This window comes from Phyllopteryx taeniolatus, chromosome 10 (genome assembly GCF_024500385.1).
Source record: "Phyllopteryx taeniolatus isolate TA_2022b chromosome 10, UOR_Ptae_1.2, whole genome shotgun sequence".
Lineage (NCBI taxonomy): Eukaryota > Metazoa > Chordata > Actinopteri > Syngnathiformes > Syngnathidae > Phyllopteryx > Phyllopteryx taeniolatus.
The window spans coordinates 27,785,331-27,812,839 of NC_084511.1; the positions used below are offsets into that span (position 1 = coordinate 27,785,331).

At 45.6% G+C, this 27,509-nt stretch overlaps 2 protein-coding genes across 3 annotated transcripts in view; one reads left to right on the plus strand and one right to left on the minus strand.

The window, feature by feature from the left end:
• LOC133484670 (uncharacterized) overlaps nucleotides 1-14,302 on the minus strand; it is a 15,892-nt gene extending 1,590 nt beyond the window's left edge. For both annotated transcript variants that reach the window (XM_061787608.1, XM_061787607.1), the window contains exons 1-2: nucleotides 13,850-14,302; nucleotides 7,394-7,513 (exon numbers count right to left, since the gene is read on the minus strand). In XM_061787608.1, the coding sequence (XP_061643592.1) occupies nucleotides 7,394-7,513; nucleotides 13,850-14,049 (320 nt within the window). In that variant the 5' untranslated portion in view covers nucleotides 14,050-14,302. The remainder of the gene's footprint in view (nucleotides 1-7,393; nucleotides 7,514-13,849) is intronic.
• A 109-nt stretch (nucleotides 14,303-14,411) lies between these two features.
• The window catches only part of LOC133484671 (complexin-2-like), a 33,822-nt gene continuing 20,724 nt past the window's right edge, over nucleotides 14,412-27,509 (plus strand). Inside the window, exons 1-2 of the mRNA XM_061787609.1 lie at nucleotides 14,412-14,678; nucleotides 16,416-16,523. Coding sequence (XP_061643593.1) covers nucleotides 16,493-16,523 — 31 coding nt within the window. The 5' untranslated portion in view covers nucleotides 14,412-14,678; nucleotides 16,416-16,492. The remainder of the gene's footprint in view (nucleotides 14,679-16,415; nucleotides 16,524-27,509) is intronic.

The window sequence follows — 27,509 nt, forward strand, 5'->3', positions numbered from 1 at the left end:
TAACGAGGTTCAAAACCGGAGACAGTTGATAGAATTTGAGGGGAACAGGTGTATTTAAAAAAATCTGACACACAGACAAACATAAAAACAGAGAGATGTGTATAAGATAATAAAAATGAAAGTACACTCAAACGCCGACTATCCCGAACCTTTTGTGTGCCGTGCAAAAAGGTCTGATGTGGATGCTTTTTCCAAGTCCAGTAAAGTCAAAGGTCAAGTAAGCGCACGCCATATCAAATGTCAGATTTCCTTGTTGAGTCATCACAATGAGGAGCGTCCAAGTGCGAGCGTGACTGTTTGCTCAGTGACATTCAACAGTCCTGTCTTAATATCATTATCTATAACCCTTATATCCTACGAACAGATTCATGACTTTTCAATTCATTTCAGTAGGGGAACTTGATGGAAGAGTAAATGGAGTTTTGTCATGGAATGAATTGTACTTGTAAGTCAAGGTACCACTTGAGTACAGATACCTACAAAAATCCCATGCCATCCAAATCGTCAGGTTTTTTTCAGTTTTGTGCATAACTTACTTGAAGGTCAAAATGAGTCTGTGACCTGGTTTAAGTGTTTTGGGGGTGGGCCAGTATTTGCGCTTCACTGTGTTTGTAATGAAGAGGTCACACTGTTTTGTGTTCCCGCAGGCCGCAGCTGGCGGCAGTGGCAGAGTGAGACGCGACGGCCAGCACACAGTGAGTGAAATGCACCTTTTTGGGCTGTGTCGTACAAAAACCACACACGTGCAGCCATGCGAGGCATCCCCCCCCCCCCCACCCCCATCCCCATCCCGTACCCACTTCGCCACTCTACAAGTTGTTCCGCTGCTGCTGTCCATTCAGGCGTTTGTGTGTGGGCGCACAAGACATTGTTTTCTGACCTCCCGCAAGCTAATTAGATCTAACGTGAGGCCAGCTAATGAGCGCCGCTCATTTAGCTACAAATTAGACGCTAGAATCGCCACAACCACCGCGGACGGTGAAGGGGAGGCCGAGATTGATGTCCCCGGGTGGGGCTTTCTCTACCGAGACACCTGCTGATCCCGTTAGCCGAGGAGACTAATTAGTCCCCGGCAGGCACCGCAGAGGGCACCTCAGTCACCGGGCTTCTCTTTCTGTATTCGCTTTAAAGCTAAGGCAATTAGCGTTCGGCATCCCGGGCAAGCAGAGTGCCACTGTTCGCATTGAAGCACGGGCAAGAAGGACCGCGGGGACCACCCAAAACAGAAAACAGGACGATGGCTAAGAAAACATGACATTTATTAAACATTAAATCAACAAGCCTGCTAGTTGGGGGCCCCATTAGCGACACGTAACAACCTACACAATGTTGCGCCCTAGCCCAGATTCTATATGGCGCCCCTGCATTGGCTTAAAAAGAAATCTAATAGCGTTCTTTTTACCCGTCTTTAATTTATAGTGATATTAAATGGACATTGCTTTACATTTAAATCTATGTTGGTGTTTCAATTTTAAGAGGTAATAGTAATAATATAATGACGTCTCGTACAGTGCCGATTTTTTGTTGTTGTGGTTCTTATTTGGTTTTCGTGACTCAAATGGTAAAAACAGAAAATAAATATAAAATGTAAAAAAAATAAATAAAAAAAAAGCCAAATTTTTGAGGAATTTTGGCTTTGTCCGATGACGTAAGACACGTCATCTTCAACCTTGGCGAAGGTAATAAAAAGTGTTTTTTGTTGTTGTTGTTGTTGTCGTCGTCGCCCCCCCCCCCCCCGCATCACACTGAGAACGTGTTAGTGTCTCTGTGTGATGCAGCGCAGTGCAGTTGTACACCCACTCGCTCTTTTTTACTTTCTACTCTCCCTCCCCCCATCCATCAAACACACGCGTGGGGGGACAAAAAATCTTTAAATAGAACACAGTGCACATAAAATGATGTTATTGAGCATTATAGTTTGCTCGATGCAAAAAAGCAAATGGCAGGGGAAGTTGTGACCTCCAATGTTGGAAAATGGCAATTAAGGGTAATTGAAAGGCATGGACGGGGGGTGATGGGATTTGGGTGGTGGTCAATTCATGGTCACATGGTCATAGGCGCCCCAGGCTTCAGCAGAGTCAGATTAGGCATTTCGATGGCCCCTTACTGCGCTGACAAAGTTCAGTTGGAGAAAAGACATCTTTTCATGTAGGTCTTCTCATGCTGGCTGTGCACCAGGTAACTTATCTGTTATCAGTATTGGCATCAGTTTACTCACTTCACAATAAGGAGCAGTTACGGTGACACAATGAGTGAATTATCCTTCGCGAAAAGGCGTCAAGCTGTTTGATGCCATTTGGAGTTTACTCTCAAACTCGTCATACAACAAAGACAATTCAAACGACCACATAGCTTAGCCATTCAGGCGGCTAGCTAAATAGCGTCTATGTTGAAGTGCTATAACAAGTCAAACAATGGACTGAACACAAACAGCGCAGCAATACATGTAGACAGACAATACAGGACTCATTCTCAGATTCTTTATATTTGGCGTAGAACTAATATTAGTGCCGTACCGATGAGCGAGAAAATAGTGGAGATGTCTCAATGAACAGTTTATCCGTGCCAAGGCGGGCACACCAGAAGGCGCACACAATGGCCATTCAATTGATGCAGTGTGACAGAAACTATTCTTTTTCACCATGTTTAATTTTGTCATTACTTGATATTCACATTTATTTTTGTTAGTAGCAGTTCTCATAGCAGTAATAGTTTGCCTACTAGTAATTGTAGTAGTTGTAGTACAGTTAACCCCCGCTATTTCGTGTTCCTGCGTTTTCATTTTTGTTTTGTTTAAATTATTGCGCAGTATTTAAAAAAAAAAAATCTTTTTAATAATATTTTTTTTGAACCTGTTCAGGCAATTGATAGAAGTACAGGTAGTCTCTCAGGGATCTAAACACCTTATTTTTGAAATTTTTGCTCTTTCTATCTCGCTCTCTCTGTGTGTGTTTTTAATAGTAGTTATTTTTGTCGTAATAGTAGTAGTGCTAGTCGATGTTGTAGTTAGTTATAATAGTAGTTGTGTATTGTTATGCGGCAAAGCGACATTGTTGACGAATCGGCGCGCGGCTGCTGCCCGGCATTTGGCATCCACGCATCGATATTCGTTTTCATCTCTTTCTATTGATGCCCTCCGGCGGCCTGTTCAACGCGCGCGCACGAGCAACACGTCGCCGAGGGGACGCTTCCGCGACTTTTTGGGACGCGGTGTGTGTCGCGAGTAGCTACTCGGAGGCGTTCCGTGTTGACACAAATGAATTGATGTCGTCACTCGGCTCCTGTCCACTCGCACGTCGGCGGAGCAAGAAAACAAATAAAACGAGGCAGACGTCATGAAGATGCTTTTGAAAGGTCAGCAGCAGCAGCTCCTCGTTCCCCTCGTTAGCAAGCAGGTGTCCCTGATGTTGTGGCCGGCGAGACATTTTTTGGTGGCGTGACGCACGTTGTGCTTGCGGGACCTATCTTTGCCCAGAGTCTCTCCGAGTGTGTCAATGATTCAATTGTAATTCAAAACCCTATTTTGAAACCGTACTTTCTATTTTTCTTCAAAAACAAAACCGTTTTTCTGAGGAAAGATGTTTTTTTTGTGTGTGTGACAAGATAGCATCAGTATCGTGCTGTTGTCACCCTTTAAGCAACTGATGTTGAACACAAATGGTGGCGCAACACTTTGAGACAGATAATATAACCATACTCACACGCATCTATTCTTTATCCTCCACGAAAAAAGACTAATATTACAGCATCTTACTTGAGTCACTTATAGTACAAGTAAAAGTTCTGTTCTTCGTTTTTCCTGCGTGACTTTATTCTACTCCTCCTGGTTGCCGAGTTAGGTGCACCAGAAGGAGCAGCGCAATGAAATGAATTGAGGCATTAAATCGTGATACACAAACTGTTTCATTCTTTACATTCTATTCTGTTATGTTATTACTATATGTTCTTAGAAAGTACAACATTATAGAGTACTATTTTTCATGAGTAAAACACCCAAACATTTTATGGGGGGGTGGGGGGGGATCTTGAATGGATTAATTGCATTTCCATTCATTTCAATGAGGAAAAATGATTTTGGTGTGGTCACTGAACAAATGATACTCCTCTGACATTTTGGTTTGGTGGTGTGGCGAGAGTTTTTTTTGTTTTTTTCAACAGGACTATATAGTATATGTCTAATGTGGCGAAATCATACCGAAAGCTACCCGTCGAGATGAGCTCCCGTGGGCTCGGCGCGGGGGGCTAAGGGGCTAATGCGGCGCTAATGTGGTTAGCGATTGTTTTTTTTGTTTTTTTTGTTTGTTTTTAAAAAGGTCAGCTGATTAGTGCCGGCGGAGGATCATACGTCGCCCGTCGCCTCGTGTCAAGACATCAGCTTGTGGTCTCTGGGCCTCGTTAGCACCAGGAGAGAGAAAAAAAAAAAAAAAAAAGAAATTATTATTATTATTATTATTATTATTCCTGACTGTTGCTTTAATGTGAGCGGAGCATGATCATGTTTTGCCGAGAGTCGAGCTCTTTTATATCGAGCGGACCAGCCTAGACGCGTCTTTTGACTGGAGTGAAAATAAATCAACAATGAAGCCACCGAGAACTAGAGTGGGCTAACTCCATGTCATTTCTACTGACGATTAAGTCCAGAAATCAACAGGGAAAAAAAAGGGAAATCTTTCAGATGAATACTGCTCCAACTCGAGGATCAATTCCAGTGTTTAAATATAGGAGGCAGTCCATTATGGCACTCACCACTTTTTTGTTTTGTTTTTAGCTTGGATGCTGAACTATCGATGGATTTGTTGGATGTGTCCATTTGGACCACTATTGCGCTAAACATGTTTTGACAGCCATACAATTTTGAAATGGGTCTCCCGGAAAATGTCCAAAATGGAGTTAGCCCACTGTAGTTCTCAGTGGCTCAATTCGTCTTTAATGGTCTAAAAATTAAGTCATCATGTTACCAGAGTAAAGTCGGACAAGAATAGATTATATGTCCAAAATAACAATGTCGTTTTATGAACCAAAATCGCCAGAATAAAGAGAGTCAAATGAATTAAGTTGTGATAATCAAAAATTGGAAGAAAGTCGCAATATTATGAGGAAACACATTTTTACGAGAAAGTTGTGATTTTACCCGAATAAAGTTGAAATATTTCCCCCCCCAAAAAAAGAGAGCGTTAATTTGACCAGAAGTGGATTGCTCGGTTGATGTCGCTTACCATCAACACATTTGAAATCTTTCTGAAGGCGTTGATCTCAAATGCATCTTCTGAAACTTTGGACAAGAAGTTGCAACGGAAGCTTGACTAACAGCGGCAAGGGTGTGAATATTGGCATCATCCCCAACTAAGTTTGATGATATTAAGAAAATGCTTTCATGGGCGCTGCCATCTTGGGAATGGGAGCTGGCACAGTGTCACTGTCAAAACGGATACCATTATTCATCTGAACGATGTGTACTTAACTTGGAGTTAGCCCACTGTGGTGCTTAGTGGCTAAACCTTATTTAATGAATCAATTGTAACGTGCAATTAAAAGAAAATTCGACACAACATTGCAGGTACTTGTTGTGATTGTGTATGGAAAGGCGTTTGGGCTTTTATTCAGTATCCTTGATATCCAACTTAAGGTCCATGTACTAGTACGCTTAGTAGGACAACTTTGGCATACTAGTAGGGCAACCACATGTTACGAGTGAGGCAAAACTGTTCACAAGTTGACATTTGTGCACAACTAGTACTCCAAGTGAAACGCTAGATGTTAAACTAGTAGAATGTTTTTTGAAGGTCACTAGTAGGACCAGTAGCATGCAGTACTGAGGAGCTTGCCGTCTTTGTCATTTTCCACGTCTTCATCATCTTGCCACCTGTCATGACTCCTGCAGATACGCGAAGGTCAGCCATTGTGTTGCCATCACACACACACACACACACACACACAGCATGTGACGAGGGATGTGTTTTTTTGAAAAAACGACGTGTGGATGCAAATGCATGGACATTTGAAGTGAAGAAGAAGCAAATTTGTCTGTGGGGAAGGAAGCAAAGAAACACCGTTAAGCCATCGCACGATGACCTCATTTTATGAGGAGAAGGTTGTGACATTACAAGTAAAAAAAATTGTAATTTCGCAAGAAGAAAGCCATTTTATCGAGAGAAAGTCACAAGTTTTTAGTAAATTTATGGGATAAAAATTGTGATAGGACGAGACTAAATTTGTAACTTCCTGAGAGTAAAGTCAACGCATCAGGAGATAAAAGGCGTGCGTACCTTTTAGAAAGTTGCAATTGGATGAGAAAACCGTTGTAATTGAAGTACTCGTTATTTTTACGAACACCATATCCACCACACGATGACCTCAGCTTGCCTGGTTGGGAACGCTACCAAAATGACTGATTTGGATCCCTTTTTGGTACCCTTCCAATGGCGACTCAGGCAAACGCTTTATGTGAAAAAGACGTTCTGCATTGTTGTTTACGGTGTCAACTTCCTGTTCTTTGCGACAGTGATTGACGGTGTCATGCCGTTTTGCATAAGATGGCCACTTGAGCTCAATCCGCTTACAGTTTTGTGCTCATTGACTATTTTCAGTCTGGCAGGAAGCCCGAGCATGAAAACATTCAAGTGCCATCTAGAAATAGAAGCACTAGACTCTTCTTTCGATGTTGTGCTGCGTGTGGAAAATAGTGTTGTGCGTATACTGTTCATATAGTGGATTAAAAATGACCCCTGCGAGGAGGCAGAGTTGTCAGCTGGTGACTTACGTGACAGCGTAAAGGTTACAAAAATGTGACATATGGCACGCCTGCAATGAGAAATGTCACGATGACGGCGACAGTGCGGGCGCCTTCACGCCGCCGCCGTCGCCGTCGCCTCTGACTCTTGGATGTCAACAAGGCCAAAGTTGAGGCGCTGCGAGAACACAACAGCGCGTACGGCCACCGCTTGTCTGTGCGGTGGGAAACAAGAGACACGCCGTAAAGGCATCCTAAAACACACGCATCATCAAAGACACGCCATAAACGCTTTGTCAAAGACACACGGTCAAAATCATCCTTAGATGTGCCACGAGAACGTCCTCAAAGACACGATGAACACGTCAAAGACACGATGAACACATCCTCATTGACACATCCGTCATGGACATATCCTCATCGCTCATAATCAAAGACACACCATAGAGACAACATGAGCGCGTTCTGAAAGACGCACCATGAACATCTCAAAGACACGTAATCAAAAAAAACACAAAGGCACACAATGAACACACCTACAGACACACCACAAACGCATCTTCAAAGACACACCAGCAAAGCCTTACTACAAACGCATCTTTAGGCACACCATGAACACATCTCCAAAGACACACCAGCAAATGTAGATCATCCAAGCCTTACTGTGAACACGTCTTCAAAGACGCCTCATCCAAGTCGCACCGTGACATCATTCCAAGACATCCCTTAAACTGATCCTGAAAGACACAGGACGCTCCAATTCTGGAATACAGTAGCGTGTACCTAACGGGTAAAGAATGCATGGCGGTTAAAAATACAGTCAAGTACAGTGCATACTTGTGTATGTGCGCAATGGAGGCGTGTTCAAAGATTTAGAGCGCGATGTTAAGAGCCCATCAGTGTCATTCATCTATTGAACATCCATCAGTGTGGAGCGAGAACTCCGATTACTACCCAACCAAAGAATTCCGTCTAGTTTCACATATTGCTATGAAATGAAATTCGGTAGGCGTGTCGATCACGAGGAGACCCACCAAAACGTCTCGACTGGAAGCCGTGCCTGAAAAGACACAGGAAGTCGGCCACTTTGGTTTGAAGCGTCGCTTTTAGAATGGGCTGCAGTGAAGAATTGGGATTGGCCCGACTGGCTCATTTTCACCTTTTCCAGGGATCCTCAAAGACACATTCGTTAACGTTTGTCTGATTGCTACCAAATTTAGAACTTGCGTACTCCACTGATAGACAACGCAAGCTCTAATCCATGTGCGCGTGGCGGCAAACTTTAATCACGTGCCAGAAAAACATCAATCACCTCAGCGAGACCCATGGAGGTGTAGCAGACGTTCTCATTTCTGTGTCAAGTTGCTCTTGGCTATCTGCAATGATGAATAATTCATACAACTTTCCATTAATAGAACTGAGATGTGGAATCAGATTGATGTTGGGCCAAATCCTCTGTCCAGATACGAGGGGCCCTATGAAATGTTTTCGTTCATATTTCAAACGCGATTTAGCGGGAATCTCGCATGTTTCCAAAAAATCGTAGAAGACAATTCCAAATTGTATGCCATTTGGGAGCAGGTTCAATCTTTTGCAAGTACCAAAAAGTAGGTTTTGTACGGGGGCTAGAAAACAAAAACAAAAAACTAGCTAGAAAGGAGTCGGCAGGTTTGAGAGGGGCGACCTGCGTAGAAATGTTTAAATCTCAACTCGCGCATTTGGTTCAAATGCCACCTCGTACGCAAAGAACCTCTTGCCCCAGCCTACCCGCTGACACGAGAATGTTGGCCTGTTTTACTGCCGATGAGGGAACTGAGGCTGTTGCTGGATTCTGCATGGGACCAACATAAAACACAACCCTCTTGCTAGTCTCCGTCACGACGCGCCAACCGTGCTCGTTCTTTTCTTTTGACGTATCGCTGCATCTTTTTCTCCCTCGGTACCCCAGTGGAAGGATGCCAAAGGACGGTGCTGTTGTTTCTTTTCATGTGGCAAAGATGAGTGATGCCGTTTGTTTCTAAATAGTCAGTGAATACTCTAGTCGGACAAATACAATCTTAAGTCAGGATATTATGACAGAACACATCCAAAGACGTGCCAAAGACGTGCAGGAAACGCTCAACGCGATGTGCACATCGTCAACGACACACCATCAACACGTTTCGGAACGTTTCCAATTCGTGGCACGAACACCTCGTCAAAGAGAAAATTGGATTTTTCTGGCCTTGCTTGAGATCTGAGCTGTGCTAGTTATGTTTAAAAACAAATGATTTTGTGTTTTACATATTTGAATTTGTGATTTATTTTTTTTCTTCAGGTTTAATGTTTTTTTTTATTTATTTTTTTTTTTACGGCCTTGGTGGAGGTCTCTTCGTCGCGCTAGTGACGTAAATATGCAGTAAATGTTGCACCATACAATTGTTCGTAGTCATAACATTCCGGTTCATTCACTCATCGTGACGGAGGCGTAACGGAGTCCGCCGGCTGCCGAACAAAAGCCGCCTGACGCCCGCGGACACGGCGGTGCGACTTCGCGACGACCGCGGCGAGGCCCAAACGACCGTTTGCGTGATAAGAAGCGGACTTGGGTGGTCCGCCGACTGAATGGATCTGTAGCGCGTGGACGGGAAACATTTGTTTTCAACTTCAGTTGTGACAATGATACATACGTTAGCTTTGTTTCACATTTGGAATTGTCCATGAGAAGCTGGAGTCCTCATCAGCAAACCGATATTCCCCAAAACATTTCAACGATGACTCTAAAATGTCTTTGACGTGTGTTACGATTCTATTATCTCCGTTCTAGGTTTACATTCGCTTCATTCGAGACTCTTGGTTGTTGTTTTTGTTTCACTTATTTATTTTGTTATTCATTTGGTGGATTATTTTGCTGAGTTACTCGGCTATCTTATAACCCGAGTTAGACTTGTTGTTATTAACGTGTCATTTCAGCAATTACATGGGCTCACACTTTGAAAGGCAAACAACTGTCTTGAGCGTTTGCGCGAATGAAGTCGCGATCTCTTTTTTTCCGAGCAGCAGCGACACCACGGCGCGAGCGCGAGCGCCTTAATAACAGCATGGCGGCTCCATACAGGAAGCGCCAATTGCTTTATTATGCCACACACAAGGAAATAAGCACGATGCTGTTAGCACGCTATTGTTAATCAGTAGGTCACAATGCTTGCATTTTGCGCTGTGCCGTTTTTTTTCTTTTTTCCGCCACAATATGTCAGCTTGAGCAGACCTTGACGTTGACTCTTTCCATCCCTCTTCCTCCTCCTCCTCCTCCTCCTCCACTGTTGGCCTCTCAGATGACTGTTGATGAAGGGCAGCGGTCAATACTAATTCACGTTAAGTGCCTTCCAGGCACGCCAGGTGAACGCCAGCATTTATGACGATCGATCGTATTGATAAACAGCTTTCCGCAGCGGGGGCGGGTGGTTTCGTCAACCACGCGGTCCTCGTGGGGCTCTTTTGATTACGATGTCATGACCTCGGTGGAGGTCTTCCGGTTCCGTCACGGAAAATTTCACATCAGCGGGAATCATCGGGCTCTCGTTGTACCGGCGATGCTTGAAGTCTGTGTCTCAAACTGTCGAACTGTAACTTGGGGATCCACACGATCGTTTGCAATGATTTACTATGTTGCATGGAAGTGCACTTCAGACCCTCACCGCTAGGTGTCTGGCTTGCGATTTCAATAATAGTTATACACCAATTTCTTGGTGTATATGCAATAATATGAGGTGATCATATATTTTTTTTGTTTTTTAAACCGGCCCCCCGAGAGAAAGCGTAAAGTGGCAAAAAAGAGTTTGACGCCAGTCAGGAGTGGGAACCGAACCCACGCAAGCCGCGCACAAGTCAGTCGAATGTAGCACGATAGCATCAGTGACGCGTATCTAAAACATTTTCAATGAAAAAAAACTGTTTCATTTATCATGAATAGTGCCAACATCATAAAGCAACATATAACCTCGTGTATAATATTGATAATTCTCATGCGTTTCTTATAAAAAAGCGCCTGGGGTCAAATTGCCCCCAAAAAACACACCGATGTGTACAAACAACATCTATAGGATATTGAAGACGTGTCGTTATGCTAATTTGATCTTCACCCGCTTGATCCCGTGAAATCAAGAAAATATAAAAGTTGATTGTACAGTATATTTAGAGATATTTAACATTATATGGCGTCAACTTTATTCACTGTCATAAGTGCAAAACCAACAATTTTGAAATGAAATGACCGCACGCGCACACAGAATGAACTCAAAGAGCTTAATGATCTGACGTCGGCTCGCAGTGTCAAGTGCTCATTTTGTTTGACTTGTTTTCTAATTGCGGCGCATCCGGCCTGCAGGTCTCAAAGCGGCGCAAGTGGTCGCCCCGAGGCCTCGTGGGGACCGGCCGCCGAAGGAGGAGGACCGCGACACGTTTACTGTTTATGAAATATGGATGAAAATAATAAGCACAGCATATTACGAGGGGACGTCATTATTAGCGCTCACGCACAAACCACTGAATATTGCGACAACGCTCGCTCATAAATGTTTGATTCGCTCTCTCACTCACGACAAAAACGCTCTCACTGATTTCGTCGTTCACACTCCTGCTGGTGACTACAAATAAAGTAGCAATAGTAATAAAGCATTCGGAATGTTACAAGAATAAAGCAGATGAAGCAGAAGTCAGTCCCAACTATTTGGGACCGTGATCGGGTCAAAGCCAAAAGTTCACCAGAGCCGCAATGTTGTTGGATGCGCAATAAGATAAGAAATAAGACAAAAGATACATGTGCACACTTTGGGTTCACTTATGGTTCCCCCTTGCCCTTTTAAAAAGTACAAACATCCATACACAGTCGAAGTAATTTTCAGCCAAATCGAGGGGTTGCGATTCCAGTATTTAACCTCCACGAGGTCAAAGCTGTTGTGTATGTTCACACTCGCGCAAAGCTCATTTCGACAACGCTCATCCTCATTTCTTCTTCATTTGTAATGCGCAGACACAGGAGAAGTCATAAAAGAATGTTTAGTTTTTTTTCTTTGGAAACATCCCCCTCGGCGCCAAATAACAAGTCGGCTCATGAGTGATTCATGCGGACCCGTTTGTCCCCGAGCCAGTTGAATTAAAAGGATCATTCTGGAACACAGCGGCAAAGTAATGTACGCACGGGCCCTCGTTTTGTATTAATAGAACCCTTGAATGCGGCCTGTGTGGCTTTTTGGTCGGGGGGGGCGAAAGAGGAGGGGCTTGAAACGCGAGCATTATTGTCGTGGTTAAGCGGGTGTGGGCAAACATTTGTGTTCCAGAGCAACATCTCATTCTTCAAACGGACGGATGGGCCAGGTCACACGTGGTCGGGGGAAGATGGAGTTGAAACGTGTGTGGAAAATATGTCAAATACTGTACTTTCTTTTAATAATAATATCATCATTTGTTTAAATTTCTTGAATTTCGATTGTTTGCCGTGTTTAATCAAATACATTTTAAAGATGAAAGTGTGTACAACATTTGTATTTCACTGTTTTTGTATGATTTATAATACATAGAGTAATATGTGATTTAATGAGATAAAGAGTTCAAAGAACAAATATGAAATGAATATATACCTATCAATGAACCCATTTAAGGAAGACAATTATACTAGCTTTGGTTAGCTTGCAGGCAGACATTTTGTCAACCTATATTTCAAGTCGACTTATTTTCATTAGAATTTTTTTTTATTTAATTTTTTTAAATATCCCCCCCCCCCCAGCCATAATGCATTAAGTTCAATTTAGTCGTCGGTGTTTATAAAAACATATTAGTTTCATTGAAGGCAACATTGTCTTTGATATTTTTCCAAAATAAAATGGCCGCCGTGTCGTTCGGTGTAATTATTTTGACTTTCTACGCGGGAGACGAGACGTCCGTCAACACGGGAGCCGTACTGTCCGCTTCGTCAGCGGCCGGGAGCCTCGTCGGCCTTCTCTTGATGGCCTTCGAGAGCCGAAAGCTTCCTACGGTTCTTGTTCTTCATGAGCAGCACCCGCGGGTCTGTCACATGTCCTGTGTTCCGCTGACTGCGTCTGTCCTTGCAGGAGGAAGAGGAGGAGGCCAGGAGCGAGAAGAACACAACACGACTCCACACTTGACAGGTGGTCAGGTTTGCTCACAAGGTGATGATGATGATGGAGGAGGAGGTGATCATTTTATCAAGGCATATGCTCCTCCTGACTGACGCAATAATCAAAAGATTATGATGATTATTATTAGATGATTAGATCGCAGGCCCCCATTTCAAGTGCACAGCTGTACCCAATATAATGTCCGCAAACTTAAAAGTCTTTCTTGCCGGCTGAGTGCTTCTCGACAGGTTTTAATAGTTTTTGTGTATTTTCCCACATCTTTTTATGTGTGTGTGTGTGAAAAAGACATCTTGAAATCATATATTGCATTACCGGACACTTCTATCCCTGCCCATCCAATGTTTTATTGACATTTGTGTACCTCCACAATGCTATTATATGCTCACAATAACAAAACTGTCCATTGAGAAATTGTCTGTTCGCCAGTTTGACGGTATTTATTGTCATATGTTTTTATTTATAAAATTACAAATAGGATACTGCCTACTAACAGTGATTCTATAGAAAAAGCCAAGTAACAAAAAAGTCAAATAATCTCATCGTGTCCTGCCCCCACTCCACCCCACTCTGTCGGAGACGCTCCGTCAATGGCCCTCTCTCGACAATTTGCTCGCATTAGCCTGACGTTTGCTTGCGACTGTTTCTCCGTAAGCTTGACGCGGAGTGAGGAGCACTTGTCGCGTCGCTCGCGTGTGAATGACTTTTCTCTCCGTGGTCGTTTACTCCAGCTGTGCGGATGTACATTTGAAAAAATGACTTGCGGGAGATGATGATGATGATGATGATGATGATGCGTCTATTAATACGTCTACTACTTTGCATTGTTTATTACTATTATTCATCATAATGTCTTGTTTTCCTGAAGTCGGGACTTTCAGTTGTACAATGTGGGGTAGTGTGTTGTTGTTGTTGTTGTTGTTTTTAAACACCCAATAAGGTTCAAATGACATTAACAGTATGGAGAATGTTGAATATAACTTACCTTCGAAATCTTTTCCTTGGCAGTACCCAGTTAGCATGTCTGCGTTTTCTTTTGTTGTTGTTGTTCAATGCTGGACTTGGACTCCCGTCCTCTGACGCCAAAGCGCTTCCAGACTTCACCTGGCAGCGGGGCAAGAATTTCACACCTGAATGTACATCAAACGCAGTCTTTGCAGTAATCCAACAAGTAAATCCGCTCATTAAACTTCCAGCTGACTAAATTGACAACCAACCCACTTAAGATATAACCAACTTGCCAAAAATCCAATCTACTAACTAACTAACTAACCTAGCAACAAAATAAGTAACCAGCCAATCAAGCAATACATGTGAGCGATTTTTCTGGTGGGTTCCCTTTCCACATGTCGCCCATCAATCATACATTTGCATTATTGGAAAAGCTTTTGAAGAAAATAGTGAGCGATCAAAAAAATGTGTGTGTGTGTCGGGGGGGGCGGGGGGGCATCAATCTGGATTGATGGGTCTCTCCGGCCATGTTGGGAGGGGGCATAGACGGAGAGAGGAGGAGGAGGGTCGTTAGCGGGACGTTCCCCCTCCTGTGCTTCACGCGCTCCATCCTGTCACAGTGTGAGCCTCATCCTCCACTGTACACCACCTCCTCTTCCTCCTCTTCCTCCTCCTCCCACTCGTGCAGGCAGCAGCAAGGTCGTCCTCTTCCTCCTCCTCCTCCTCCTCCTCCTACTCTTCCTCGCCCTTCTTCTCGTGCAGACGATGCGAGCGACGAGCTGCTAGGACAACTTCTTGTTTTCCTCCTCCTCCTTCCAGTTCTCCTTCTCCCCCCCTCGTGTTTCTCTCCGTGCGGATCGCAGGTAACACGATCGGCGTTCGATTCCGATGCTGATGTTGCGTGGGCGACGCGCGAGCCGGAGCGCAGCTGTCCACTCGCGGGGTGCTGAAACGTTCTGCTTTCCACAACGAAGTGCACGCACGCACGCACGCACGCGGCGGTGGTGTTTTTCCGCGCACACGTCGCCACGCAGGCACGCACGCGCGCGCGCACACATCGATGGGGGGGTGGTTAGGGGAATAATTTCCCGGGAAAAAAAAAAAGGCGAAGAAGCTTACGGAGGGGAAGGATGGGGAAAGTTTGACCGCATGTGTGCACGCGCGGAGGTCACACAAAATTAACAAGGGGTAAAAACACGCGCACACACACACACACCAAGCACATTTGATTGTGTGTCCGTATGTCAAATGTGTTATGGTTGTGCGTTATTTGTTAGTAATTGTTAGCCACTGTGTGGAAGCAGTGCACTGGGAGTGTGATAGGTTGGAGTTGTGTGTGGGTTTTGTGTACTGGTAATGCGCCACTGTGTGGTAGTTGTGTGATGCTGGCGTGTTATTTGTGAAAGTTGCCCTGAGTATGCTGGTTGTGTATTTGTAGTGGCGGTGGTTGGATGTGGCTTTTATTGCTTTGATATTTGGGAAGGTTGTGTGTTATTGTTTAGTAAATTGTGTGAAGGTTGTGTCTTTTTAAGGAACTTGTGTGAAGGATGTGTGTTTTTTTTAGTAAATTGTGTGAAGGTCATGTGTTATTGTTTCGTAAATCGCGTGAAGGTTGTGTTTTTTTTTTGTGTAAATTGTGTGAAGGTTGTGTGTGTTTTTGTTATTGTGTGCATGCTGTGTGTTTTTTTCCGTAAATTGTGTAAAGGTTGCGTGTTTTGAAGGAAATTGTGTGAAAGTTGTGTGTTTTGAAGTAAAATTGTGTGACGAGTGTGTGTTACTTGTTAGTAAATTGTGCACTGGTAGTGTATAAAAAGTATACTTGCGTGTCATGTGTAGGTTTTGTGTACTGTAATAACGCTGGTGTCTGACAGTTTTATGATGGTTGTGTAATATTCGCTAGTAAATTATGTGAAAGTTGTGCGATATTTATTCGTAAATGTGTGTAATTTGTGTATTGTTGGTTATTTGTGAGTGAATTGTACACTGGTGGTGTTTACAGTGTGCGCTGGGAGTGCGCTAGTCGCGCGTTGGTTGTAGCTAACCAATTGTGCGAGGATTGTGTGCTGGAGTGTGAAGGTTGTTTGCTGATGGTGCGGTGTTGTGTGACATAAATGTGTACTGGTTTCGTGCTGGTGTGTGGTGATTGTGTGTTATTTGTTCAAAAGGAATTGTGTGCCTCAGCATTGTGTGCAGTTGGTCTGTGAAATGTGTATCTGCTGGCGTGTGGCAGTTGTGTACTGGTTCTGTGGCGCATGGATGCAGATTGTGTGTAAAAGTGAACACATTGTGTGCTAGTTTTGTGTAACTATATAGCGATTTTGTGCTGGTTGTATGGCGATTGTGTGCTGGTGTGTGGTTGTCATGTGCTGGTTATACATGCATTGTGTACCGCTGATGTGTTAATTGTTAGTAAATTGTGTCCAGGTTGCTGTGTAAAACAAACAAAAGTGTGCTCGCTCGTTGCGCGGCGGCGCGTGTTGACATCGCGCGGTTGCGGTCGCGCGTTGTCGTCGTGTCGGCCGTTGGCCTCGCCGCCCTGCGCTCGCGTTGTGCCGTTGCCGTCCATCCGTCCATTGCGCATCTTTTTGTTTCCCTCTCAGATCTCGGGACCCGCGCTCGCCGGCGACCTTTGAATGTGACATCGCTCCGACAAGGCGGGGAATAAAAAGCCATCGGCATGAATTTCGTTATGAAGCAAGCGTTGGGAGGTAAGATTTATTGATTTGTTTATTTGTACATTGTGGCGCACGTGCAGCATGAGTCAGCAAATGTTTGTTTGCGATAAGGCTTCTCCTGTCACCTTCCGGGACCTTGCCGCTCGTTTGTTTTTTTCTAGCTTGTGGGCTTGCTTTTTTTTCAAGTCAAAAAGAAATAACATTTCTTTCAGGCTCTGATGACCAAAAAAAGATATATATTTTATTCCGTCTGTACGTGTGTCCCGCTACCAAATGTTCCAGTCCGAGGACTGCTACATACAGGTGCTATATAAATTTAAAAAAATATATTTTATTCTAGGCGTTAGCACGGCCGCCTCACAGTTCAGAGGTCGCGGTGTTCAAATCCGGGCTCCGGATTTATCTTCAATTTTGGGGAACTTTGTAATAATGTAAAATGATTGTAAAAAATACAATAATCATGTGGCAACATTGCCTCAGTCAGATTGGCTGCTTCCTGTCTCGTGAATTTCTACCTGAGCAGTTATCCAATCAGATCGAAGCACCGTGTGTTGTCGCCGGGTGAAACGAAACCTGCCTTTGGCGATTGACAGCGCTCGTGACCAATCCAACGCTTCGTTGGCGTGTGAGCAGGTGCGCGTGGCGACGTCAGCCTTTTTGCTGTCAAGTGATTGGATGGCGAGCGGCTGAATTTGTCTTTTCTGGGTGACATTACGTGGACTTGTCGCGCGTTTGTGGGGCAACTGCGGCCGCCGGTGTCGGGAGGACGACTGAATTTGGTTTTGCGGTGTCACAAGTTTTTGAGTTTTTCGCGTGTTGTGAATGGTTTTCAAGCCGTGGCACCCCAATGACGGCGGTTTTAATGAAGGCCTGTCGCTGTTGTCGACACAATGCGTCCGCATGCATAAAACATGAATGTGGAGCGGAACCGTATTGGATCCGATGCGCTTGTGTGGCGGACCCTCCTCGTAGACTCCCACTTGTAAAGCTTCGGGCCAAATAGCTCATTGTGAGAAAAGTGGACAAATGACAAATCGATTCAATCGGCAAGTCAGGAAGATGGATGTTTGCGTGTCGCGCGTCGGTGTGTGCGCGCGCGTGCGTCCGCGAGAGAGCGCTCACGGCTCCCGCGGCGTCCGTGCCGGTCGAGCTTTGTCATCGGCGACATCAGAAGTGCTCGTAAAAAGCCGCCTGCGTCCGTAACCTCCGCGACCCCGACGCCCTCGCTCCTCCTTTTCCCGCCTCATCGCCCCCTGGCGGAAGATGAAACGGGACAAATTGCTCCTTGATAAGCTGTTAACGGGGGATGTTTTGTCTCCTCTGACTTCCTCGCCTTTTAAGTCATCACATGCTCCATCCGTCCATCGATCCCGCTGGTATCACATCCCGCACTTGTCTGTGGGCCTTTCTTCTTGGCCAGCACCAGCCCTAAGCCCCCTCCATCTCTCCCTCCCCCCCGCCGCCATTACCGTAAATCTGCAGGCACCAGGGGAAATGACGTGTGCGTGCCCGAGCATGTCGGGAAAAAGGAAAAGGCAGCTGACAGCACATCCCGAGTAAACGCAATCTTTTCTGAATTCTTATTCCCCCAAAAATAAGGTCCCAGAGTGAAGTCATTTGATCCGGAAACAAACTTCGATAGGTGATATTCCGAGTGCAGTACGGTAAACCCCCCGCATGTTTGCCACCCGCTGCTGACGAATGAACCGATTTGTGTTTCGGTCTCTTTCCCTATGGAACGTCACCTACTTGCTGTTTTTTGTGCTCTTTCCGTCTAAATAGGAAAGTAGTAGAGTCATCGGTGTTAAGGAAGTATGCCGCAGTGACTGAGAAACGAGCTTCGTATGCTGGGGGAGAGCTAAGTTTAGCCTGGGTTGTCAGTGGAAGTTCCAGAGAGTCTTCGCCGCATGTGCGTGTACACGCTCACTTCTGATTCTGTCACGGTGTGTTTTGCTTTGGGTTGTGTTTAGTTTTGTTCCATGTTTGTGGTGCGCTCGTTCGGTTGTTGCGTCCACCTGTTCTCGTCCACCTCGTGTCGGCCAATCGGCTTTCTGCGGCCACTCGCGTCTTGTCCAGGTGTTCCTCGTTGTCTCGTCAATCTGTTGGTATTTAGGTCCCTGGTTTCTTTTTCGGTCACGTTTGGGGTTTGGTCGAAGGCGAGGACGGCAAGGCAAAAACATGGAGGCAACGCGCTAGTGCAGGAGTATATCAAAAATGATATACTTTTCTTTTTTTTAAAGCGCCGTAATGGGCAGCAGCGCCATGCTGTGAGATGTTGTGGACCGCAGCAGTCTGCTCAAACAAGTAAACATTGCTTCGGGCTTTGCTGTTTGTGTTTCTGCACGGACGAATGGACGGACGGACGGACGGAAATTGCGCAGTCAGCACGTTTGTGTGACTCAATGCTGCTGTGCGCTTTTGTTTTTTCTCACCATTTGGTCAACCAGTGTTGTAATAATGAGTCAACAGCAATTGAATACCCTTTAGGCACTCTCTCCATGTTAATGGTGAATGAGGAAGGCTAATAAAACATCCAATTTTTCAATTAGAAAATGAAAGCAAGCACTTTTTTCACATTCTACCTCTCAAACACAAACGACAAGCTTACGGCAGCAGCTAGCCGATCGGTGGCTAGCGAGCTCGCTAGCTTGCTCACACTACTCCACATCCAAGGTTAGCACATTAGCTACGTCAATGTGCCTATATGTGGCGGCCATGTCGGCAGGGGCGAGGTTCCCGTCAAAGACTTTGATTTGGAGTTTTCACGAGGTTTGCCTTTTTTTTGGTCAATGCCAAAGCGCGTGCTCTCAATACAGAACATTTGATTTAACACCCCCCAAAATATTTGGAGCCGTGAACGCTTATTCCCAGTTCCCTTGTCGTAATTGTACGGCATTTTACACAACATTTTTACACTCGCTGACGACTTCGCCTTTACTAGCTTAGCGTTGCACGCAGCTCAGAAAGCGGTGTGTCGTATCTCCCGTCAGGTATGTTCATATCATCGTGTCATCTCATACTGACAAGGTGCTAGCCTGAAAGATGTTTTCCACCGTACTGTATTTGTTCCCGTTCTGGAGTCGTCTCACGTTTCAGGCTGGCTTTAATGGCGTTCTCAAGACACTCATCCGAATGCTCTGCAGTTCTTTTGCAAGCGCATAGAGTCACCCTGGCACAACACAAACACTCCTTGTGAGATTTCATTTAAGCAGGAGATGTGCGCTCAGGGCGCTGGGAATGAGACATCCCGTGTGTTATTTATCCCCTTCAGCAATTTTCCGCCGTCTCGGCCAAGCGGCGCCCGAGAAGGCGCGTATACCCTCCGCGCTGAGATAACGCGACGCGGGCTTTAAATAACACGCGCTTCCTGCCGCCTTGCGACGTTTGCGCACGGGCGGCCGAGCCCGGCCCGGCCCGGCCGACGAATTCAAAGGAGATTTTTCACACTTTGCAGGCTCGCCAGAATCACGTTTGCGGCCGCCGACACGGCGCAAATCCACTTCAAACCAAGAGAGGCCGTCTAATCCTGATGAATTGATACACGCTAATGACATCGGACGCCCGCCGCCGCGCCACCGATGCCAAAGAGGAAGGTTCTTTTTTGAATGTTTGGCCGTGAGGTGCAAATATGACGCGTGAAAGGGGAAATACGAGGCGGACAATATAATGAATTGCACTTTAATTACTGTTATATCATCAGCTGCCCAGCCTGGTTCCTGCTTGCTTCCTCGCACATGAACGAACTTTCCAATTATGCATAATTCACTGGACTTGGCAGGCAGGCGTTAAATGCACCGTGTGTTTTTGCCAAAGTGAGGGATGCTAGGCTTTCGTGTAAAATGCACCGTAAGCCTCGCAGTTGAGCTTTCAACGCGCACGTCCGGCTGTTCGACGTTGCCGTGAACTCGAGGAGCAGGATGGCAAAGTTGAAACAAAAACACAATTAAAAAATGGCTTTGCGTCCCAGTAGATGCGTCCACTGCAACAGGCGAATTGGAAACTACAAAAACAACAAAAACAAACTGGAATGCTAACGGAAAAGGGGATTCATTAATTTGGCAATGGCATGCTTAAAACACAGAGTGTATTCTCCAGGGTTGTCCGCATTGAGTTTATTCAAACAAAGTAACAACAGTTGGCTAAATTCGAGAATCTCGGCTCGAACTTGTCATAAAATGTAATGTTCCTTTCATTTGAGTTATCAGGAATAACGTTGCAGGATAGGAGTAAACAGAAAGACAGGAAATCATCCGGTCGGGAAGGTCCACTCCACGGCACGCCGGGTCACCGTTTTGATCAGCGCGATCACTCCTTCGGCCGACTATTCACCATAATCGCCACCGTGCGCAAGAGCGATAAACAAAAACAGAGTTGCAAACATGAACACGACACAGTGAGTGCGTGTTCATTCGCAGTTGCTCTCTCAGGTGTTGTTGATTCATGATCCCATTTGGTATGTTGACATTCGCGAAGTCAAAGCCCTTTGTCATCGTTTATTTTTTTGCAACAAAGTCAAAAAGATATCACGCGTATACGATATGGAGATCCTCGAGCAACAGCAGCAGCTGGCGCCCTTCCGACGGCATCGATCCGAGCGACGTAGGCGAGGAGCGTCTTCCGACGTTCACGACATCAGCGAGCAGACTTTTTTTTGCAGTCCTATTATTCGTCCTCGCGCTCATTTTGAGAATGCGTCGCAACCGTGAAATTAACAGCAACGGAATTCCCCGGTCGATTCTTTTTCTCGGCCTGAGTAATCACTTAACGGCTGCCGCAGTGCAGCGGAGGCGGGTTGCGCGTCCGCACGCGGGTGTGAAGTTTAACACCCGACATTTCTTGGGAATCTGCAGTAGCCGGTTTACCTTTTTTTTTTTTTTTTTTTTTTTGAAGTTTCCAGGTCAAATGTTTCAGAAACGTGACGTGATCTATTCCGCTACGATGCCACTACGTTTCATCAGAAGAGCCGCCTTACAGATGCGCCGCTGATAAGGCCGTTACGTCTTGCAATTGAGATGAAAATGTCTTTTATTTTCATCAAAAAAAACACAAACAGAAGTTTCACTTTTTTTAAGAGTAGAAATTTGTCATTGCTGACATTTTAACATCCAACGTTTTGAACAGTCCCACCGAGCATTTCGCTGAAATGTCGGCTGTAACGGCTGTAGACATTTCAGGTCTACAATTAAACTGTGGCAATTCAACTGAAGTGTTAGATTATCACGCCATTGTTGATATGTCTTTATTCTGGACTCAGTTTTTTTTTTGGGGGGGGGGAAACAATTGAGAATCAGGTTCTTTTTTTTTTTTTTATGAGGAGAAGCTTCTCTCTTCATCGTGGGGGGATGCTTTGCTACCTCAGGGCCTGGACAGTTTGCTATCATCAATGGCAAAATAAATACACGAGTTTATCAAGCTATTTTGCAGAAGAACTAAAGGCCATCTGTCCAACAGTTGAAGCCCAAAAGAGTATAGGTGTAGCAACGGGACAATGATCCAAAACACAGATGGCTTCAAAGAAGAAACGACAGGTTCTGGGGTGGTCCAGTTAAAGGCCTGACCTCAATCCCGTTGAGATGCTTTGGCATGACATCGAGAGAGATATTTACACCAGACATCGCAGGAATCTTGCTGAACTGCAACAGTTTTGTAAAGAGGAACGGTCCAACATTCATCCTGATCGTCGTGTACGTCTGATCTGCAACTACAGGAAACCTTTGGTGGAGGTTATGGCTGCCAAAGGTCAAGGGTCAACCAGTTATTAAATCCAAGGGTTCACTTGCGTTATGCTCTTTACAAATATGAAAACAGAACTGTTCGTGTGGTGCGAGCCCCGCGGCCTGTCGAGCCTTGGAGATTGACGGCTGATGTCAAATTGTTGAACATTTGAATGTTCATTTATCAAAAGGATCGGGTTTATATGGTACGTGACATGTTTTGACTAAACTGTTTTCCCCCCCGAAGACAAAGCACTTATTTTCACATTAAGCAAATCCCAGAAGGGAAAAAAAATCACCGAAAGTCAAACTTGTTTTGAAGAATCATTGTCCTTTGCGTTTTCTCAAAGCGAAGGGGAAAACTGATGAAAATCGGGAATTGGATTGAATGATCCTTTGTTTGTTACAATAAAATATTGTAGAAAAAACAAAGGTGTTTAAATGTTTTCGTTTATGATATGAAATGATCTTAAATCTTGTGGTATTGTCCTCAATACTTGTACCTGGCAATAAACCAAATGTGCGTATGGCCAGTCAAAGTGTCATTGTTATTTTTGGGGATAAATGCTTCCATGACAGCTCTGATGCATTTAATTATGCAGGGTCTCAGTGTGAAAGAGAGCACAGAAGCAGCTTTTCGGAATAATTGTGCATCTTTTCCAAAAAAAAAGAGTATTTGGGCAAGGGCCTCGCTACGGTAGACACAAACAAACCGCAGCGGCAGATTGACAGACGCTCATTCATGTCAGCGCAGACGGGGCCCCTCGCCGCCTCTGCGGCGGCTCTGCCGGGATGAGTCATCGTGTTTGCGCTGAATATTCGCACCTGCATTATGCAGCGCCGGCTGCGTCGATGAACGGATCGGAGGGGGGGGGGGAAAAACCGTGTCGCGGCTTTGTGGGGACCAACCCCGTGGCCAAAACTGCAGTCGAGCGTGATTGGATTGAATATCGTATCGGTTATACGGATTCCCTAAGGTTGAGAGTCAAATGTTGACAGCCAGTCACACAACAGTCAACACGCAGACTGGTTAACGGTTAGCAAGTTAACAGACCAACAGCCGACTCCCACGTCACTCGCCAAGGCCGGGCCCCGCCGCACAGTGCGGAACGTGAGGATCGCGACCCCAAGTGGACAGAAATAATACCTGCACCTCATGTGCACATTTTGTTGGTCTAATAATGACTAATCGATTTTTATACCATTTAATTGGTGGAAATATTGATTCCAAGATTATTTGTTCGCAGCAGCCCGAATTCGAAATCGTTCAGATTCTTGTTCTCGTTCTGAAAAAGAACATTCCAAATCATTTGGATTGGTATTTCAGCTGAACAATAAGGTTCTATATCGTTCACTTAGTTGCTTTTGCTCCCTAAAATAACCCGCGGTGACGTGGGCAGTGTCCCTTCGCTTGGCACGGCCACAAGAACTGGATGTCTTTTCCCTGGCGAGGGCTCAAAGCCTGCAGCTGAGCCCAGTCGCGCGGTCTTGAACGCCGGCCAAAATGGCCGCCCTCCTCGATACGTCGTCCGCTCGCGATGATGCCTCGTGTCCCCCCGGCAAACAAACGATCCGGCCATCTTCTCCTCCCCCCCCCCCCCCCCCCCCGGGGGTCTTGTTTGCAGCTCTTAGGCGGCTTGATGGACCGTCGCGCTTTCATTTTCACCATCGCTCAAGATGAAGCAGAGCTGCCGTGATCTCCTTTTTATCTCAAAGAATATCTCGTACAGAAAAACGCCTCCTGGCCCGCTCGCCGGACTGCGACTGATAACGCAGACAGCACCGGGAACATTCTGCCTTTCCAAAGATTCATCGCTGGCGGCGTACGACGTTTTAATGATAAAGACGTCGAAAGTGTCTGTGACGCAACAAAGCAGCACGGTGGCCGGCAGATGCGAGCGAGAAATGACCGAGCCGCCCTGCTGGTCCACTTTCCCTTTTATTATTATTTTCATTTGCCAAAACTTGTCACATGTCAGATTTTTTTCACGTCAATGTGAACAGTAGAATTCAGAATTATTTATTTTATTTCCCCCCCCCCCTCTCAAACCCGACCGACCCAGGCCTGTCTCGTATGCGGATGCACATTTGATATGTATCCGATACGAGCGCAGGCCGGACGCTCAGGTTGCGCTCATCTGACCTATATGTCATCAAAAGGCGTAAACCGTATTCTAGGTGTTATACGTGTTAGAAAGTGTGGAACGTTGCGGTCCGTTTGGACCGACTGCTGTTAAAAGGTGTTAACGGCCATCACTTTACTTGCCAGCGTCTGAATTGAAGCCCTGCGGGAGGACTCTGTATGCGAGGGTCCGAGGTCAGGAATCCGATCCCCCTTTCAATCTGTTCGACGCTAACGTCGCGGACGCGTTTGTTCTTCCTCTCCGTGTCCCGCCGCTCGTCATCTGCCCGACCCGTCCCCGCCGGGCCCAGTCGAGCCGAAAACGCCGTCGCGATGTCGCGCGGTTCCTCGAGGCGGAACCGGGCTGTCGCTTTGGAGGCCGCGCGGGCCTGGGCCATGTGGCGGAGGGGAGGAGGTCAAAGCAGGAGGTGCCGCCGCTAGGACGGCAGCGCTAACAGTTGCCATCTGTCTTGCGAAAAGGACGCCTCCGTGGTGATTTCTTGATTTTTTTCCAACCTTTAATCCATTTCCATAACAGTGATACAGATCTTCTAATGACCTCGGGCGGTCTTTGGGTAGGCCGAATCCATTTTTTGTCCATTATCGGACAAACGTTGCCTGAGGGACCGTCTTGTTTGATGGCTGCATATTTGCCAACATGACAATGCCCAAGCATCCTTCAGTCAATCCAAATCTTTGTTTAACCTGAAAACAAAAACCCATCGAGACCGAGGTCTCTTTTTCAAGGGCGATCGAGTCAACAAGGCGGAGCAAAATTCAAAGTCAAAGTGAAACAACAATCAAGTCAAAATAGTTTGTTTTGGGCCGAGTTGAGTGCAAAAATCACGACGCACAAACTACGTACGTAGTTCCACGTACGTTGTATTTCAACGTCGCAAAAACAGGAACAGATTTCATGACCTCCAAAATGAAGTCTGCGTGCGGTAAATTCTTCACTAAATTACGTTTCCGACGAGTTAACACGTCTGACGGACTGCCAAGAGTGTACCGGCGGCCGGAAGCTGAGCCGCACGGTGTTTGTTTACGGAGTGGGCGTGGCTAGCAAACCATGCTGTGATGCTTCCTGTCCGTAGCAAAAAGTCCAATTAAGAATACGTGTGCTGTTACGAGCCTTCTTAACGCGTATGCGCAATTGTTCAGCAATTTAGAAATATTGACCTCCTCCTCCTGTGAGTCAATGTACAGCGCAGCGCTTTTCTACCAACAAGGAACTCGGAAGTGCTTCAACCGTCCGCTACGGCGACTGTGGAGGTTCCGCATTTTGCTCGAGGATACTTCAAGATGGTCACGTGGCGACCGTGAGGCAACCTGCCGATCTGTGAGACGATAAAGAATTACTCGTTTCTTTTTCCGAAATTCTCGGGTTATTCTTCTTTTGGTTTGTTTGTTTTCTGAATGAAATCAATCCGCACTTGAAGTCGTCGCGTATTTTTGATGTGACAGATGCTCACTCTGTTGTCTGGCACAGTTTGATCGTTTCCGTGGCCTCAATCTCGGTTGCCATGGCAGTCACTCCCTTGAAGATCGCTTCTATCCCGCCTCCCCCGCTCCTTCTCAAAGGTCCGCAGTGCTCTCACGAGTAACGACGGGTTCGTTTCCATTTCCGTTCATATTTTGGGCGGGATTTGGCTCGCGTCTGAGCTCGGGTGATGTCCCCGTGGGAGATGACTCACTCCGTCCTCGGGCCGATTCCAAGCCTCGGAAGGCTCAAAGTGCCTTCCGCGGCCGGCTCAAGGGCTGGGCTTTTTTTTTTTTTTTTGGGACACACAGCTCTCGCGGCACTGTCGGAACACGCACGCACGCGCGCGCGCGCACAGACACACACGCACGCTCTTGCGGCATTCATCTCTTGTCGTGTTTGGCTTTCAAAGAGTAGTCAAGTCAAACATCAGTAGGAAGCCCAAATGCAGGAAAACAACTGTAATGTCTTGTTTTCCCTCCTTGACTATTTCATTTCTTTGCCGCATCCACGTTACTGTGCACGTTGTCATCAGCTGCAGTAGCGTAGCACTTACAAGCAAAACAAGTCTTATTGAAGAAGGGGAGAAAAGCAATGTTCCACAATTTTTCTCAGGTGACGTAATAAATGGAGACATTTATCCTCTCTCAATCAAGGCTACTTTCGCACCTGTAGCTCCATTTATTTGCTCCGAACAAATAGATGTTTTGTACCTGTATGGAATTTGAAATAAAACCTCACACTAAACGCTAACAATCCATTTCTGAAATGCATACATTAATGAACAAAAACAGAACATTTGAGACCAAAACAAAATACAATAATCTTTCAAGTATTTCAAGACAGGGAGTTACTTTTGAGTCACTCTGTACAAATAAGGTCATAAAGTCCAAACCCACAGTAAGGTCGGATCCCGCACAGGCACCAATTACGACGTACTCGACTTTTCAACTTTTCTGATTTTTCACAAAAGTGGGTCTTCTCCATGGAGGCAACCAATCAGAGAAAAGGGGGAGAGGTCTTCGCCAAGTATGGACAAAGTGGCTACGAAACTGGGTCAAACAGAAGTAGCTCTCAGTGGGGGCTTTTCTGGACACTTGTATGACAAAACCAAGGAGTTTTGACACTTTTATACTAAGTCCATGTTAGTGAGTCACTCTGTGGAGGTCTAAATAGCCAAAATGTGGGTGGGACCTTCAAGCGAACGTTTTGACAGAATTACAGTTCACAGCTGAGTGCTACCGGATGGTGATGCATAGTTTGAAGGTTGATAATTATCCTAACATCTATGCTAATTCCCTTTAGCCCATCTACGGCGCTTTTCATGAAGACGGCATTACGTTTGTACGCTGTATACTGTTAGCATATGATTTGGTTGAAATGTTTGGTGTTTAAATAAACCTCAACTTCTTCGCCTCTTATTTGCAGAACTGTGCGAGCGAGAGAGTTTTCATTTCCTTTTGGATGCTATCTGATAGTCTCCCATTCCTTGACAGCAGGAGAGTGAAAACAGGAACACTTAAAAACGCTTTTAATAAGTTGAATTGTGTTTAGAGCACGTTGAAGGGGTAAAACTATCAACTAAGTTTGACAGTGTCTCTTTTTTTTTTCCATATCCCGGGTGGGTCTGGAACATATCTCCTGCGATAAACGGGGGTTTGGCTTCCCGAATAACGCCCCGCGAATTAGCACATCACGCAAAG